Source organism: Drosophila miranda, chromosome XR, assembly GCF_003369915.1.
Source record: "Drosophila miranda strain MSH22 chromosome XR, D.miranda_PacBio2.1, whole genome shotgun sequence".
Lineage (NCBI taxonomy): Eukaryota > Metazoa > Arthropoda > Insecta > Diptera > Drosophilidae > Drosophila > Drosophila miranda.
The window spans coordinates 9,288,451-9,305,547 of NC_046674.1; the positions used below are offsets into that span (position 1 = coordinate 9,288,451).

At 51.4% G+C, this 17,097-nt stretch overlaps 4 protein-coding genes across 4 annotated transcripts; 3 read left to right on the forward strand and 1 right to left on the reverse strand.

Moving 5' to 3' along the window:
- Window positions 1-910: 910 nt before the first annotated feature.
- On the forward strand, window positions 911-3,030 carry LOC108165383. The gene is made up of 5 exons (XM_033387156.1): window positions 911-1,678; window positions 1,746-1,898; window positions 1,984-2,233; window positions 2,305-2,489; window positions 2,577-3,030. The coding sequence occupies exons 1-5, from the start codon at window positions 1,577-1,579 to the stop codon at window positions 2,643-2,645; spliced, it is 759 nt and encodes a 252-aa protein (XP_033243047.1). The 5' UTR covers window positions 911-1,576; the 3' UTR covers window positions 2,646-3,030.
- A 132-nt stretch (window positions 3,031-3,162) lies between these two features.
- LOC117186403 lies at window positions 3,163-4,334 on the forward strand. Its single transcript, XM_033387157.1, has 3 exons — window positions 3,163-3,532; window positions 3,831-4,165; window positions 4,222-4,334. Exons 1-3 carry the CDS (start codon window positions 3,473-3,475, stop codon window positions 4,319-4,321), a joined length of 495 nt encoding a protein of 164 aa, XP_033243048.1. The 5' UTR covers window positions 3,163-3,472; the 3' UTR covers window positions 4,322-4,334.
- Window positions 4,335-5,579: 1,245 nt separating this feature from the next.
- On the forward strand, window positions 5,580-7,006 carry LOC108151595 (F-box only protein 28). Its single transcript, XM_017280274.2, has 3 exons — window positions 5,580-5,793; window positions 5,874-6,001; window positions 6,062-7,006. The coding sequence occupies exons 1-3, from the start codon at window positions 5,710-5,712 to the stop codon at window positions 6,771-6,773; spliced, it is 924 nt and encodes a 307-aa protein (XP_017135763.1). The 5' UTR covers window positions 5,580-5,709; the 3' UTR covers window positions 6,774-7,006.
- Window positions 6,923-17,019, reverse strand: LOC108151593 (mucin-19). The gene is made up of 4 exons (XM_017280272.2): window positions 16,401-17,019; window positions 8,578-15,520; window positions 8,353-8,511; window positions 6,923-8,280 (listed from the first exon to the last, which is right to left on the reverse strand). Exons 1-4 carry the CDS (start codon window positions 16,529-16,531, stop codon window positions 7,969-7,971), a joined length of 7,545 nt encoding a protein of 2,514 aa, XP_017135761.1. The 5' UTR covers window positions 16,532-17,019; the 3' UTR covers window positions 6,923-7,968.
- Between the last annotated feature and the right edge of the window lie 78 nt (window positions 17,020-17,097).

The window sequence follows — 17,097 nt, forward strand, 5'->3', positions numbered from 1 at the left end:
AGGAATTGTCAAATGTTATTGAATTGATATGCAAGGTGAATATCTAATTGATTGCAAAACAGAAGCGTGGGAATGTTTCCGGGTTCGGTTCCTTATTAAATTCAGTGGATATATCTGAAAGGCCTGGCTCCTAGCCTAACCCTACCCTATACAACATTCACCGAGTCCTCATTTACTTTCACAGCACCTTCAAGGCCCCGCTGCCAATAAACCTTTCTGAACACCCGAAAAGAAAACACCGAAAGCCCCATTGAGACCAATTCAAGATCAAAGTGGCAGTGCAAAAGCGGGGAGAAACAAAAATTACACAAATATTTACAATAATAACTGAAGAAACGATCAATACGAATATGAAACGAGCGTTTAAGAAAAGTGTTGACTTGACTTGAGGGCGCCCCAATCAGCAGAGCAGCTTTCAAAAAGGCACCTAAAAACAAAAGGCTCACCAGGCAAGCAGCCAACCAGCCAACCATCCACCAATCCAACAAGCAATCACTTTCAAAAACAAGAAAAAGGTTGACTTCGATCTTCGGAACAATGAAAAATTGCCGTGTCCAAGGGAGCAGTGTAATTACGTATAACAAAGATGTTTGAGTTGAGCAAAGTTTCAACAACTAACCGTAAAACAGAAACACTCTCAAGTCAAGTAGCACGTCCATCCGCAGGGGGGATGGGTTCCACGTCCATGGGGACTCAGGTGGGGGTTGGGATAGAAACGTAGGTCAGGTTCGCCAACAAGATTAATTGAGGTAATTTTGGCCAAATGATTTGGCTGGCACTTCCAGCTAAAAACCGCAAATAAAACTAATCCAACTACCAAATGTGTATCCGAGACTAAAGTAAAAGCAATGGCAAATCATTCACAGATTGCCCAGAGAGTTTACAATGTCTTTTGGGATGATGCCCAGAAATGAGACGATGATCATAATGATGATCGTGCTAGACGTTGGCAGCAGACGTCGCCACCATAGCCGCCGCCGCTGCTGCTGCTACTGCTGCCGCGGCAGAGGGCACAGACATAGTTATGGGTATGGGTATGGGCACCCGCCTGATGGAGATCGTCGTTTTGTGCATTTGCATTCATTATGTTTGGCACCGTCGACGCGTCCACAACGCCACCGCACAACGCAAATCGCTCACTGCTCTGCTCATCGGAGATCGGAGATTGGAGATCGGAGTTCGAAGATCGCTATTCGGATCTAGGCACACTGCCTGGCACACACTTCTTGGAGTGCTCCAACAGCCGCAACCGCAACCTGATCGGTGGTTCGCTGTCGATCGTTCTTTCTGCTCGTCATTTTCATTTTAATTTTCATTTGTTTTTTGTGTTTTGTTTTGTTGTTGTTTTGTTGTGTTGTGTTGTGCAATTTCTTGTCGAAAAATGCTTCCAATCTGGATTTGTGTACCGAGCTCTTAACGTTTGTCTTCTGTCTGCGCATCGCATCGCGTGAGTGCCTCTTTTTGCTGTCGATCAACTTGACCTTTCTGCACACCGAGATCGTAGCTAGAAAATAGCTGAAATTCTTTTCAAATTGTGCCTGCCACCGAATCGGAATTCGAATTCAAATACAGAAAAATGCCATCGCCATATGTGATCTCCTTGATCACGCTCCTCTATCTATGCTTGAGTCCGGCCACCATTGCCCAAGACTCGCAGTTTGCGGAACGCAATCATAAGGTGTGTAAACGGAAACCCCCTGTTGTGGCCTGACCATAAATAATTCTGTCGTAAAACCCATTTCAAGAAACGTCAAATCTATCGCGAGCAAGTTCTGCCACATGCGGGTGGCAAGGTGCCCGAAACCGCCTTCGAAACGGATCGCCTCTTTCTGAATCGGCTTCAGAAGGAGGGCATAGCGGTGCCCGACGGCATTGTGCCCGAGCAGCGCAGTCCGCAGGTAAATCAGTCAGCAGAAGATCCCTTTCCGGAAGGTTCCATCCATCCATCCGTTCTAAATCGGATTTTCTCTGTTCCGTCCCAAGGTCTATCAATACTACAACAAACCCACGCGTACCGTCTTTCACATCGCCCTCAGCTCCGATGGAAGGTACACGCCCCGTGAAGGTCGCTATCACTACCGCAATGTGCCCACCGTGGAGACCACCTATCTGTATCCCCAGGCAGTGGGTCGCCAGCACGTGCTGGTGCCCCCAAAGCACGCTCTGCCGGTCTACAGGCAGCTCCAGCTGCACAATCCATTGCTCAATCAAGTGAGATTGCAGCCCAAGAAAAGTGAGTCAAGATTTGGGTGGTTTCTCCTCTCCTTCATGGCTCATGGCTCTTCCCCTTCCGATGGCTTTTAGTGCCCAATTTTCTTGACCTGGCCCCCACCGTGGGCAAGAGCCACTCATCGTCAGCAGCCGGATCGGCCAAGGCGCAGTCTTATCAGAATGTGAATCTCCTGCATGGTCACAGTCCGGTGCTGCCCCCCTTCAAGAAGACCGTCCGTGGAAGCAAGACCTACGTGGACAGCTATGGTACAACTCATGTGAGTAGAGGGGCTCCTCTTGGGGGGACGACTTATAATCGCTAGTTAAATGATGTAATCCTCTTCCTCTGGTTGCCTCTCTTTTAGCTCTTCAGCGAGTTTGACGATCTGTTGAACAAATTGGACTTGCATCAGACGGCGCACAAGATTTATTAGGATTTTAAGACCCTCCTAACTTTAGTAGAATTTGCCCACTCCATTCATAAAGTGCAACATTCCCATTATCTAACTGCATATCATTTCAAAACATTGGCCATATACGACTACACATATAATGGCACACTTCGCACCGACCGATTAATGCTTTCCCATTCCCATTCCCAATTATTGCAAGCACCTATCCCACCCTATCCAGCCCCCTCCCCCCAATACCATTATGCTTAGTGTATTATAGTGTGTAAGCCCAAGCAAAAAACGAAATGGAAATGGAAATTCATCGTTTTTCGCTAGTTAAGCGTAAGCAATTTTTGTTGTCTTGCAAAATAAAGTTAGCCCCCCATATTGTTCCCAGTCATCAGTCATATTTACTACTCGTCTCGCACAAGTATACATGTGTATCATCATCAGTGCGCCACTGTGGTGGCTCCTACCTTACTTTTTCTTCGTTTGCTTTTGGACACAACATAATGGTAACACAGCACACAGTAATTTGCCAATTTTGGGGGAAAAAAGAGCTTGAGCAAACAGCTTCCCCCCGCCCCCGAACACAGAAACGAAACGAATCGAATCGAAAGTTGCCACGAACAGAAGACCGTTAGCTGTACGAGTGCCCGTATTAGCGGCAGGCTAGGCTACCCTTGAAAGCTCTTGGTCCCACTCTGGCTGGTCCGAAGTGGCGTTCGGCTGCCTGGCGGAAAACTGTATTTCAGTGTGATTTTCAAACCCAAGTCGGTCGGTTGTTACTCCAAATCCGACTCCGACTCCAATTCCTACTCCAGTTACAGTTCCAGTTAAAACTCGTAGGCGGATCATTTGCCCCCAAGATGCTCTCACTCTCGCTGATGCTGATCGTACTGGGAGCCGCTGTGGCCATTGAAGTGCAGGTGAGGATCATCCGCGTGACTAGGGGGACGGGCTCAAGTGCAATTATGCTGAGGAATCAATTAAGAGGAGCGTGTGCCACCCAATTGACAAAGCTTTTGGACTATGTTGGCGCTGGGCTCTGTACTCCGTTCACTTTTGACCCAAAAATTGTAACATAACATGCAATTGTGGCACTCCACTCACACACGTTTGATCGTTTGAGGCAGAGAGGAGGCTGCTAGGAGGCTGTGGGGCGGCTGTGAAACCGGTTGGGGCACGAACTTTCTTATGCAATCTCCACATTTGATATGTTTACAGAAATTCGGATATCTGTTTAATCCCCCTCAACCGGAACATCCGCGGCATGAGGAGAAACAAGATCTGAACAAGATACCGGGTGTGGCTGGCGTAGATTATCCTATATATCACGAGGTGCCCCACACCCAATTCAGCTGTCATAATGTCCCCGCCGTTCCGGGAATGTATGCGAATGTGGAGACTGGCTGCCAGGCCTACCACGTGTGCCACGATGGACGCGAAGGACACCAGGGTGCCAAGTTTCTGTGCACAAATGGCACTATCTTCAACCAGAAGGAGTTTGCCTGCGATTGGTGGTACAATGTCAAGTGCGAGGAGGCCATCAGTCTATATCAGTAAGTTTTCGTACATACCTGATGTTGGGTTATTATAAACTTTAAATAATTTTCAGCTTGAATGCCGATCCGGAGCATAATCCCTACTTTCCGAAAAAGAAGCCTGAACTCGAACATCTGGACCATGATGCTGGAAAGTTTCTGATTCAAGCCTAATATACTCTTCACTCTCATTTCATCGCGATGCACATTTTCCGTTTTGTAAATAAAACCTTTTTTTTTTTTGTTTTTAATCATCTCGAGGATGGTTGTTAATTGGTCGCAGCAATGTTCCTGCATTAAGCAGATACTGGTGATTAGGAAGCATGTGCGAGAAATCTCGACTAAAGTTTGCTTGCTCTCCTGATATTAAAACATAATAATTTTCTTTAATATAAATTTGTTTTCTTTTTAAACCCGTTAGTTACGTTCGACTTGTTGAACTAGTTCAAAATTGAGTGGTGTGGTTCCTGTCAGCGATGGTAGTTTAATGGTACTCACAGTTGATATTTATTTGAGAGTGTGACAGCAAAACGTCCTGGGGACTGATTTCGTACAATTTTACCAATTGTACCTATATAATATATATATTTAATAATAATAAAGTTAATAATTTAAATATTTAATGTTTTACTATCGTTTGATACATATCGTATAAAAATATCGATATTTACATTTCGCTAGCTTTTTTATTTAATCGGTAGATTAATGGCTTAATTTGCAAGTGAGACGGTACATTTTGGTATATTTCTGATGGTCTTGCCACCATGTTTAGCTCACACACCTTTCCAATTTTATATTTTTCATAGTCTTTTCCAATATTACGCGTTGTGGACTCATAATGTCCAATGCACAAATGTAGAAACCATGTAGCAATTCAACTTAGAGCCATGCCCCAGGCCACATCGAATACTAGCTCGTGATCACTATCGAATTCCTGATCGTTTCAAAATCTAAATTTTTTTAAAAATTTCGAAAAAAGGCATTTCAAAAAGTGGATAACGGAGATTTTTCCTACTGGCGCTTCCATGGGGCTTAGATGAAAAAAACGGGCAAAATATTTTTGAAACGTACACATTTCCCCGTCAGGTGTCGCCCTTGGTAATTACATATAAATGTAGTAATTATGTAGCAACTGTGTAGTTACCATTTATGTAAATTAATTTAGTGGAAATTGTTGACCGGTTTTTCTTAAACCTTATTTTATAAGAAATGCAATATAGATGAAAACATACATTGAACCGGTCTTGTAGAAAATTAATTTAATAATAAGATAAAACTATTAGTTCAGACCTGAATGTCCAGCTAACTAGTAATATTGTCGAGGAATATGTTGGAATTATGAATACAAATAATTCGTCAGTATATTTACGGTATATTTTTAAAGTAAGACTGTATGCTTCGGAATATTTCTGAGGGTCGGACGGTATATTTTATTGATAAGTACGCTGTCACACTGGATGTGAGACTGAGACAGAAAAATATAGTTCCAGACTTTTTTGTGTTTGCAAACAACTTCCTCATTTCTGAGGAACAAAATTGGGGAAATTGGATAGAGATTCAACATGAATTTACTTGACTTACCGCAGACAGTGCTGATGGACATATTCGAGTATATGCCGTATGACGAAGTTGCCAAAAAGCGCGAGGTAAGCAGTTGTATGAGAAGTGCATAAAATCCGACCTGTGACTAACTCTGGATGGTTCCACGAAACTCTCCTCCTGCCAGGTGTGCACTCACTTCAATTATACGGGCCAGCAAGTGCTGAACCTGGGATTCAACAAGATTATCATGGAACATGCCAAGATTTTCAAGCGTATCAAGTCTATGCTGCCGCGTCGCGAATCGGAGCGAAGGTAAGTCCAGATAGGAGCAGCACCGAGATCTTTGTGAATGCATCTTCGCACTGCTTGCAGGAATCACCCCCTGTCGCGGCACTCGGACATACTCACATCCATTGAGACGCGCATATCCATGCTGACGATGACCTATTCGAAGTTTATTGACCTCAATATGTGCTGCTTCATACCAGGCCGTGTCCTGGACGAGATTGGCGAGATTCTGAGACTGCTGCTGACAACATCAAAACCATTGCGTCCGCACGAAGTGCTGCAGGAGCTACGTGACATCTCCTCCATGGCCATTGAGCACTTTGATGAGAAGATTGCCACTGATTTCAAGCAAGAACACCGTAAGCAGCTGGCCGAGTCCTCGGGTACACGACTGCTAGTCTGTGGCCCCCTGGGGGATATCAGCTTTAGTGGCGTCAAACGGGAGTGCCAGCCCGTGGATCATGCCATTGTCCAGCAGGCCATAGTGCAGCTGGCTCCACTCAGTGCCGGCAACCAAGCCAATTCCACTCGTGGACGCCTCAACATAATGCTGCAGCGGCAATACCAGCAGCAAAGGCTGCTCGCGTCGAAGGTGCGCAGTCTGGAGGCTGCCCGCAAGACACAGGATCGCCGCCTACATGAGGCGACGGGCTGCATAACAGAACTGACCACCCAGGTGTCGGAGCTGAAGCGTCAGCTGGAGGATGTGGTGGCCAACACGCCCAGTGTTGCTGTCAAACGCCAGGCGGTGAGCAGCTCAGACTGCCTGCCAGCCCTTAAGAAACCCAAGGTCTAGCCAACAAATTAGAGCAGAAAAAGTAAGCAGATTAGACTAGAAGTGTAGAAGTGTGACCCCATCCCCTCCAAAGAGAGAGAAGTGATGTGAAGGGAAGAGAAACGTGTGTGTAATGTAGCCCATAACTTATAGACAGTACAGTGCAGCTCTGATATATCGCGTTAAGATTTATTGTTGCACTTGTTACTTAAATATTGTATTATTACTACTATATAAATACATTGAACATCTAATGAAGGTTTTTCTCTTTTTTCATTCAGAAAATTGCCGCTTCGCTCCTTGTTTTTTGGTTGAATGAAAAGTACTCTTTCTGTGTGTAATATGAAGTGTCCTGTAGTCCTGTAGTGTGGCTAGGCTTTTGTCTTTAGTTAAATGTTTCCATGATAGTAACTTTAGCTTTCGTTAGTTTTTTTATTACTTTTTATTGCGAGTGCCGGGATGTCCATTCTGCGCTATTGCTACGGATGCTCTCTCTCTCTCTCTCTCTCTCTCTCTGTGTCTCTCTCTATGCGGGGGCTGTGTCTGGATGCTATGGTAATTAACGTTAGCTTAACCGTATAAAAGGTAGTATAAATTGCAACATGTTAGCATTATCCGTTCTTTGAGGGAGTGGTCTCCCGACTTAATCCATACATATACATATACACTAGGGGCTGTCTCTACTAAATATATACAATAACACAAAGGATGGGAAGGGGAGGGGACGCAGAGGTTAATAACATTTCTCGGGTTAAGGGTAGGGGTTGGGGTAGGAATAGGAGGGACAGTGGTAGTACAGTGCATAACAAAAAACTACAATTTAAAATGGAAAACAAAAAAAAATTCATTGCAAACTTCTTATACGTATATCCTCACAAATTTCTGTATAAACTAGATAAATTGAAAGCATTGCCACACATTGAAATGTAAATGGGATCATCCAATCCGATCCACTTCGATCCTATACTCTCTTATTTTACAGTTAGTAATAGTGTCAGTTAGTGTGTTAACTGGGAGATAAATCGTATATGTATATCCGTGTTTCGATGCGCTTCGCATTCATTTCCAATGTGTACTCCTGGGCCTGGGCTTTGGGCGAATCACATGCGTATACAATTATTTTTCTTTATAATCTATGTACAACACAGCGTCTTTTTCTTTGCCGTATGAATATCTGTGGGGTAGCGCCGCCAGATTAGTAACGACGCCGACGGTGCTACTTTTTCTTTACGGCCGCCTTGTGGTGTATCTTCTCCTGCAGCTGGCGTATCAACTGCTGTATGTCGTCCACGTTGTATGCGTAAATGAGCTTGCATTGCTTCGCCTGGATGTTGCCATTGTTGAGGTTCTTTAGGGCGTGCTGCAAACAGTAGACGTTGCCGTCGTCGGTGCGCACCATGGATATGTACAGATTGGCACGACAGAGATCGCATTCACTTTCGATGGACTTGTGCGGTGGCTGTTGTTGCTTCTTGGCCTTTTGGCCCTTTTCGGCCTGCACTTTTTCGGTGGATGTCACGCCAGCGGCCTGAAACGCACAAAATTATAATTTATAGTTTATACTGAATGAAACCCAAGGATCGTGGAAGGGAAGACTCACTCTAAGCTGTTCTCGTGCTGCAGATTCCTTCTCGCAGACCTCGTTCAGCATGGGCAGCATTTGATGGAGGGTATCGGGGTTGACGCGCTGGTCATAGCCCAGGGCGAACAGCAGCTGTTCCAGCGAGAACATTGCTGGCTCGCAGCTCTCATGGATGTCCTGAAACATTTCAAATTGATAAGCCTTGATTCTCCCGATTGCAACATGGAATGTGGACAGACTTACCCTGAAATCATCTTTGGCCAAATCCAGCCACGACATGGTGGCGAAATAGACACTCTCCGAGACCACATAGCCGGTGGCCAGGCTGGAGGTGTAGGCCCGGGGAAAGACCACAATAAACTCGCCAGGCTTCTGCTCGATGCGGCACAGAGACACCCCCCGGTCCGTCAGCATGTGCGGGGGCACCATCACCGTATCGCAGGGCAGCCAAATGGTCTTGTTCTGGCAGTGGGTGGGGATCAGCGATGTGAGTGCGGATCTGAAATTGGCGCTCTGATCGTCGGGTATGCCGTACCACAGCTTGGAGGCACCCGTGTGGAGGTATTCAATCCAGGACAGACCATGCGGATCCCGGTACCAGCAGCACGCCGAGAAGAGCATGCCCACGTGGAGGGTGGGCACGGTGACGCCCATCACGGGTCCCAACGAACGCAGCACTGAGCCAGCATTGTTGGTGAGAACCTTGAGGTTCCACGGATGGCGAGCATAGTTCGAGCCCTTGCCCTTGGGACCGGGACTGGGGAAGCCATAGCCCCAGCCAGAGCTGTCGATGGATCCCGAATGGACACACACATGACTGTCGCGGACGGCGACATGGCGCCAGAACTCGGCCTCCACCTCGTTGACGGTGGGATCGGTGCTCTTGAACCACAGAGCCATTGTGTTCCTCGCGATGCGGTAGAACTGGCTGAGGGGCATGCTCCTGCCCTTGACAATGCACTCCATGGACACGCCATCGATCTCCTCCTCCGACTCCTCATCCTCGTCGCTGCTCAGGTCATCCTCCTCGTTCGAGACGCTCTCCGTGTTGACAAACCGATCCGCATTCCGTCTGGCTCTGGCCTCCCGCTTGGCCCAGTCCGCCTCGACCTCGTCGAAGAGCTTCTGGCGCTCGGCCGGCGACAGGGTGTCGTAGGGCAACAGGTACTTGCAGTAGATGTCATCCAGCTTGGTCACCCGGTCCTGGGCCAGCTTCGGTATGCACATTTCCTCGGCCACACGCGACCACTTCTTCTTCTCGATGACCTCCTTGAGGCCGCCCAGTTCCTGGACGGTGTGATAGAGCCGCGGCAGATCCACCTCCATGCCGCCAATCCAAGGCGGATGATTCATCGTAATGCTCTGGGTGGCCAGGTACTTCTTGATGGCACTCAACTCCTTGGCACTGGGCCCCCACCGATGCAGCATCTTGTGCACGTACTGATTGTACGCCGTGAACCGCATCTCGTCCGATATCCGACACTCTGGCTTGAAGCTAGCTGGTGGAATGATCTTACAGATCCCAAACCTGGCCGCAATCGGTGTGATTCGCTCGATGAACTCGATGGGATCGGCAAACTCCTTCTCCGTCGGACGGAAAATGGGTGCCTCCACCATTTGGGTGGGATCGTCGTGCCGAGGGAAGGCCGTATTATTGGCCATCTTGATGGGCGTGTCATCCTTGTACTTTTTGGCCACGGCCGCCGCTGTTGAGCTGGTCTGGGCCGCTGTCCGCGACTTTGCGGAGCCCGAGAAGAGCGACGAATTTGAATTGACACGCACCAAACTCGACGAGGCACCGCCTGCGCCTGCGCCTGTGCCTGTGCCTGCGCCGGCGGCTCCCGCTCCCGCTCCAGATGCCGCTGAGGTGCTGGCCTTGGGCAGGCTCTTCAGGCTGGTTGTGGAGGCGGCATCATTGTTGGACGCCGCATGGAAGAGCGTCTTTACGAGCTCGTTCGTGTTCAGGGACTCGGGCAGCGGCTTCGAATTGGTGTCCATCTGGGCCTTGGTCACCAGCGTGGCCTGCATCACCACCTTCTGGTTGGGTCCATCGGGGCCCTCGCGTCCCAGCTTGACGGCCACTCCCTGGATGCCGCCGTCGCCGCTGCCACCGACACCCGCTCCCTGCAGGGGTATGTAGAAAGTGGCTCCCTCGGGATCCGAGTCGCCGCTCGGCTCCACTGCTGCTGTTGGCGGAGGAGGGGCCACCTGCTGCTGTTGCTTCTTGGCTGCCCTTCCCGGTCCCGTCTTGGGTTTCGATCCCTCAATCTTGCAGTTTTCGGTGGGACTGAGCGTCAGTTGGACGGCAGTGGCCGCTGCAGCGGCTGCCGCCCGCTTCTTGGTCGGCGACCGCTCACTCAACGCATTCGGCACTGGTGCTGCAGCCGCTGGCGGTGGCGTCGGGGCGGGCTCCACCCGATTGCGGCGATTGCCTGGCTTGGCCCCCGCAGGGGTCTCCTCTTCCTTGCCGAAGGCATAGACAGATTCGCTTCCTCGCTTCGCTGAAGCACTCGGTGCTGCCGCAGGTGGTGGCTGCTTCGTCTCTGCCTGTTGCTGGGTCGTCGCCTTGTTCGCCTTCTGGTTGTACACTGGCGTCCGCTTGGGCGTGGGCGGAGTGGGTGGCGGTGGTGGTGGCGGAGACACTGCTGCTGCTGCTGTTGCTGCTGCTGCTGCTGTGGCATTCTTTTTCCCCTTGTTCCCTTTCTGCTGACTGCTAGCAGGCGGCGGCGGTGTTGGTGGCGTGCTCTTGGTGGGCGTGACAGGGGTGGGCGTTGGAGCGGAAGGCGTGGTAGCCGCACTGCGCGCCTGAGGAGCAGCCCTGGTTCGGACAGATTCCTTGGCCTTTCGCTCGGTCACTGATTTCTTGTCAGCGGGCGCTGTCTTGTCCGCCGCTGGCTCCGATTTCTGTGTGAGATTCACGGGCGTCGATGATTTCTCGGCGTCCAGGACATCACAGTCGGCCTGCGCCTGCGTCTGCTCCTTGCGACTGGAGGGCGTCACCACAACGGGCGTGGCCTTCAACGACGGCCCCTTGGCCGACCAGGCGCTCTCGCTCTTGCCGAGATCTCCCCCGCGGGTGTTCTTCGACGAGGATGAGAAGCTGGCGCTCAGCTCCTTCTCGTCCCGCGTGGGCGGCGGGGTGGTGGACTGCTGCACCCGCATATTGTCATCGAAATCATCGTCCAGATCGTCCTGGAGTATCTCATCCGGATTGGAGGAACACTCCATCAGCCACTTCTGGATCTGCTCGTGCGTCATATTCACCTTGGCCTTTCGCCGCTCCTTGCTGGTCAGCTGGTCCCCAAAGTATCCCTCGGTGGGCACCACCGGGCCCAGCACAGGCTTGTGGATCGATCCGCACTTGCCCAGCGTGCACTTGGTGTTGTCGGGGCCGGAACTCTGGGCCAGGCTGACGCTGGCTATCCCGAATATCTTCCCAGACTCCTCCTTGCTGGGCATCAGCGTAGCCTGCGCCAGAAAGCTGCTTATCTCGTCTTTCAGGGGATCGCCACTGCCGCCGGCGCCTCCTGCATTGCTGTTACTGTGGGCAGGCGGTGGCGTTGGCGTGGACGTTGGGGCGCCTACTCCTGCTGCGTTGACTTGCTGTGAAGCTGCCGCGGACGTGGAGGCCACTGGCGGCGGTGCCGGGTTGGGCGGCGGGGCTGTTGCTGTGCTCGAACTGAGGCTGGACGTCTGCAACACCACTGTTGCTGGCTGGCTGGTGGATGCAACGACTGGCGGCGTGGCAGGCGTCGTTGGCGGTGCCAGGGGGCTTTTGGTGGCCGACGAGGAGGCGGTACCCGTGCCCGTGCCCGTGCCTGTGCCTGTGCCTGTGCCTGTGCCCGTGCCCACCGTCGTGGACGTTGGCGTGGGCAGAAACTTCACAGGCGAGGGTGTGGGAAAGGTGCTCGAGGCCGAGGATCGTGGTGGCAGTGGACTACGCTCGTATTTGGGCGTGAGGAAGTTTGGATTGATCTTGGGGCACTGGTAGGCCTCAATGGGTGGGGGATAGGTTGTTGGCGGTGTCTGGTATTTCAGTGGCGATCCCTGGGCAGGAGTCTTGCTGCCAGACGGTCCTCCTCCTCCTCCCGCTCCGCCTCCGCCTCCCCCAGAGCCAAACGGATGCGAGGGCGTCGGTGGGGGACGAACATAACCGGAATGGTAATGCGGCGATGCCTGCGGCAGATACGACGATGTCTTTTGGAAGCCCACCGCCACTGCGGCGGCCGCACTGCCTCCGGGCAGGGCATAGGTGGCGGGTACATTGAGAATCTTTGATGTCGGCACCGGCGACTTCTTCTCCATGACCTTTAGCGGGGTATAGTTCAGAGGGGGAATGGAGATGCAATTGGATGCGGCCACTTGGATGCCACTGGGCAGGGGCAGTGTTGTCAGCGCTGGCGTCACCACTGGCGTTGCCGTCGCCACTGGCGTTGCCGTCGCCACTGGCGTTGTCGTTGCCACTTGCGTTGTCGTTGGCTTGGTGGCCAGCGGCAGCAACGAAAGCTGCTGTGTGGTCAAGGGGGGAATGATGGGCGCCTGGATCTGCAGCTGCATCGATTGGACGACCACTGATGGAAGAACCGCCGCCGAAGTTGTCGCTGTGGTGGCGGATGAAGCGACAGCAGACTGGAGCTTTGCTGATGGCCGGTGGGGTGTGGTGGTTGATAGCTTGCCGGCCATTGGCAATGGACTATCCTTCTCCTGGCTGGCTCCTTTGGGCACACACGGCACTTTGATGGCCAGTGGCTCGTCATCCGAGTCGCTGAAACTCTTCTCCAGATTGCGTTTCGTTTCGTTCAGCTCCTCGTTGATTAGAAAGTCTTCCTCCTCGTCGGAGTCGACTTTTGACTGTTCGGACTTGGCTTTGGGCTTTGCCTGTTCGCTCATCTTTGTCAGCGAGCCCTTTTTTACGAGCATTCCCTCGATGGGGGGTTTGGCGGGGGGCGCAGAAGCACCAGCAGCAGTAGCTGCCTTTCCCTGCTTTGGGGGTCGTCCGCGTCTTGCCGGAGGCGGTGGCTTCTCCTCCTCCGACTCGGGTGGGGAGGGCGGATCTGCTCGGGGTACTTCTGACGCAGCTGCTGTTGGAGCTGCTGCTCCCCCCTTTGGAGGTGGCTTGGGCGACGGCTTTCGCGATTGTTTACCTGCCGTTGGCACCGTCGTTGCCTCGGGCACGTTCAACTTTCCCGCCGCATTCTTTTTGATCTCCTTCTCCATCTTCTCCATCTCCTTGGCGTTGGGTATGTCCGGGTAGCTGCTCAGCGAGAGATCATCATCATCGTCATCGGCCATCTGCAGCTTGTGGCCCATGATTCCCATGTAGATGGCCGCCGCCTCCTTGGTCTTCCTCGAGGGCCGCTGCGAGCGCTGTGGCTGGGGTTCCACCTCAACAGCGGCTGCTTCTTCCGCTGTGGCTTTGCTCTTGGCTGTCTTTCGTCCTGGACGGGCATTTGTCGTGGCTTTCTTTGGGCAGGGGGGCGCCAGGTCCTGCTCATCGGCCGGTGGGTCCTCAGCTTTTTTCTTTCCCGCCTTGGCCGCCCCGCGTTTGTTTGACTCCGCTGTCGCTGCGAGTGTTGCTGCCACCGCAACTTCTTTCTCCTTTTCCTTTTCCTCTTCTTTTTCCTTCTCTTTTTCCTGCTTCTTGGTGGCCGCTTTGCGACTCCTGGCCGCTGGTGGAGGCGCCGCGGCATTACCCTTCTTGGGACTGGCCCCCTTGGCGCCCTTCTTCAGCTTAATGGACTTGGCCAGCGGCTGCTCATCGTCGGAACTGAAGTCGAAGACGTTCAAACTCTTTTTACCCTTGCTGCCGGAGCCGTGCTGGCTGTCGCCGTTCTCCAGCTGCTGCTGTTGCTGCTTCTGCTGCTGCTTGGCTTCTTTGGCATAAATACTAGAATTTGTCTTCTCCTTTGTTTCTTTGAGCTGCTTGGCCGGCTCCTGTTCCGGCTCTGGCTGTGGCTGCTCTCCCTTTGGTTCCTCTGGATCCTTCTCCTTCTTCTTCTTGGAGTCTTCTTTCGCCTTTTCTGGCTCCTCTTGCTGGGGTGGCACCTTGACTGGCTCGAAAAAAGCCCGCTGTCGCGTCATCCGGCCCGAGGACTCGGGCGAGGGTATGAATATGGGTGATTCCCGTTGCCTTAACCGCTTCGCGGGTCCTTTTTCCTTAGGCGGAATCTCCGCAACGGCTACGGATGATGGTTCCGATGATGGTTTCTTTGCTGAGGCTGAGGCTGATGCTGCTGCTGCGGGTCGCCCCCTTTTGGCTGGCTCGGCTTTCGCTGGGCCCTCCTTTGAGGCCTCATCCCCGTTACGGGAGGTGGCATCATGGGCTGAAAAGTATTCATCATCGTCATCCTCCTCATCCTCATGCTGCTTCTCCTCCTCCGCCCGATCATCGATTATGGCCTTGCTCTCCTTGGTGCTGGAACGGTTGGAACGACGCTTGTTGGTGTCTGCTGCAGTGGCTGATGATGTGGCGGCACCCAGGCTGTTGCTGTTGGTTTTGGTGGCGTTCTCAGGTGCTGCTCTGCCCCTGCCGCCACGTCGATTGCCATCGGTAACAACTTCGGCTCGCTTTCGCACAGCTCCGGGAAGCATTGAAGTCGTCGCTGTCGCTGTCGTTGGAGCCCCTGTTGCTGGTATGAGATTGGGTTTATCACTTGCTGCTTTGTCTGCTGCTGATGCCGATGCTGCTGCTGCTGCTGTTGATGACTTATCAGCCCCTGCTGGCTGCTGTGGCCGTGGCTCCGGCTCAACCTCCGCCTCTCTCTTCTTCGTTGCTGCCGCTCCGCCCTTGGCCGGCCTGCCACGTTTCTTCTTGTTGTTGACCGCTCGACTGTTCTGGGCCTTCTTGCTGCTGTTATTGTTGTTGTTGTTGTTGTTGCCCGGCAATGCTGCCTCGGATTCTTTTGAATCCTTGGATTTACCCTGATTCAGATAGTCGAGATGAGCGGGCAAAGCGGGTGTGCCGCGAAAGCATAGAAACGTGAGGAAATCCTGCGGCTTGGGACACTTGTTGGGCAGTATCTCGATGGGCGGCTGCGAGCTCTCTGCACCCGAAGTGCTCGGGCCAGTGCCTCCTGCTCCTGCTCCAGCCGCTGCTGCCACGACGCTGCTGTATGCCATACCACTCGACGAGCTGCTGGGCGCACTCTGGCCCTGGGCGAACTTCCGCTGGGCCTGCACCTTGGTTCTGCAACAGAAAAAGAGAGAGACAGAGATAGAGACAGAGACAGAGAAGGAACAAAAGAGAAAGAGAGAGGAGAAATTGGAAAATGGAAATGGTGTGAGTGACTTTTAATTGGGCACAAATGCATTTTGATATACAATTACGAAGGTAAATATTAATTTCAGGCCCAAAATCAAAGAAACAATGCAGTGAACTGCACAGATACACACGCAGTTACAGTGGTCACAGGCCACACGGAACACGGAATTTACTGTCGCATTAATCCCAATTTATATCTAAACTGCTGTTCAATAAATCAATTTTCCACCACGTAAAAATAGATACATTCCCTACATTTAAATTGTGTAGCTACTGTCCCAGTTAGCGACTATAAACTGTCCCAATCCACCTGCATGGGGGAGACTGACTGACTGACTGACTGAATGACTGCCTGACTGCCTGCTCCTCATACCAGAGCCAGTCAGAGCGATGCGAAACACCCCTTCAGCAATAGCTAGACGGCAGCAAACAACAACGCCACGACACGATGTTGACGATTTTACTTATACAACTGCGGAGTCCAGTGCCCCCTTCCATCACCATCACCAGCCCCAACCCCAACCCCATGCCCCATCTACGCCTCATACTACTCTCCTCCCACTCCTCGCACTCCCGCAATGGCAGTGGCACCCGCACACAAGCTCACACCATTTCCAGGGGCCCTGCGACGTCATCTCTATTGGATTACACACGCACACACACACACGCGCGCACGCACACACGGACAGTGTACACTAACGTAAATACACACAGATGTATTTATGATCAAACTCAATTTGCAACAACAATAGAGTGCTGTGGCAGCAGCAGCACCTGATAGAGATAGGAGACGAGACACACTCACCTCTTGGGCATTTCGGGTGATGACTCCACAGCAGCAGCAGCGGATGCCGCTGCCGCAGCCGCAGCCGCGGCAGCTGGTGGCGGAGTATCAGTCTCCTTGCGGCGACGCTTGTTGTCTTTTGAGACAACCATTTTGTTGCGAATTTTTCGCGCCTCTTTCTCTCACCTCCTTCACACTTTTTGTGTGTGGCGCGCGGGACTCGCTTTGAATTAATTTATGTACGCGGGTCGGAACTTATTTGTGGGGCGCTCTGTAGTTTCTCATTTGCATAAACGCAATTGCCAATTTTCCGCCGGACTCTCTTTTTTATTATGTATATATTTGTACATATATATATACATGTATAGCTACAACAAACACAGATTTTGTTGGTGCTTCTGCTGCAGCACGCAATTGATATCGTATTTTCGCTTCATCTTTTCACGCATTCAGTTGGTTGTGGGACATATAAAAATTGCACTAAAATACGTTTTATTATCTCGTCTCTCGAATACACATTATTCGTTTACATTTCACAAGCTGCAAGTGCAGTAAATTTCATTTTCTTTCGTGAGATTTGCTTGCACATATTTTTTTCGTTTCGCTGCTTCTTCTTCTTTCACCGCTTTTGCTTTGTGTCATGGCGGACAAGCAACGGTGCTGCCACTCTGTCGAAAAAGGGACGATGAAAAAAATTGCCAGATTCTTAAATGTAAGG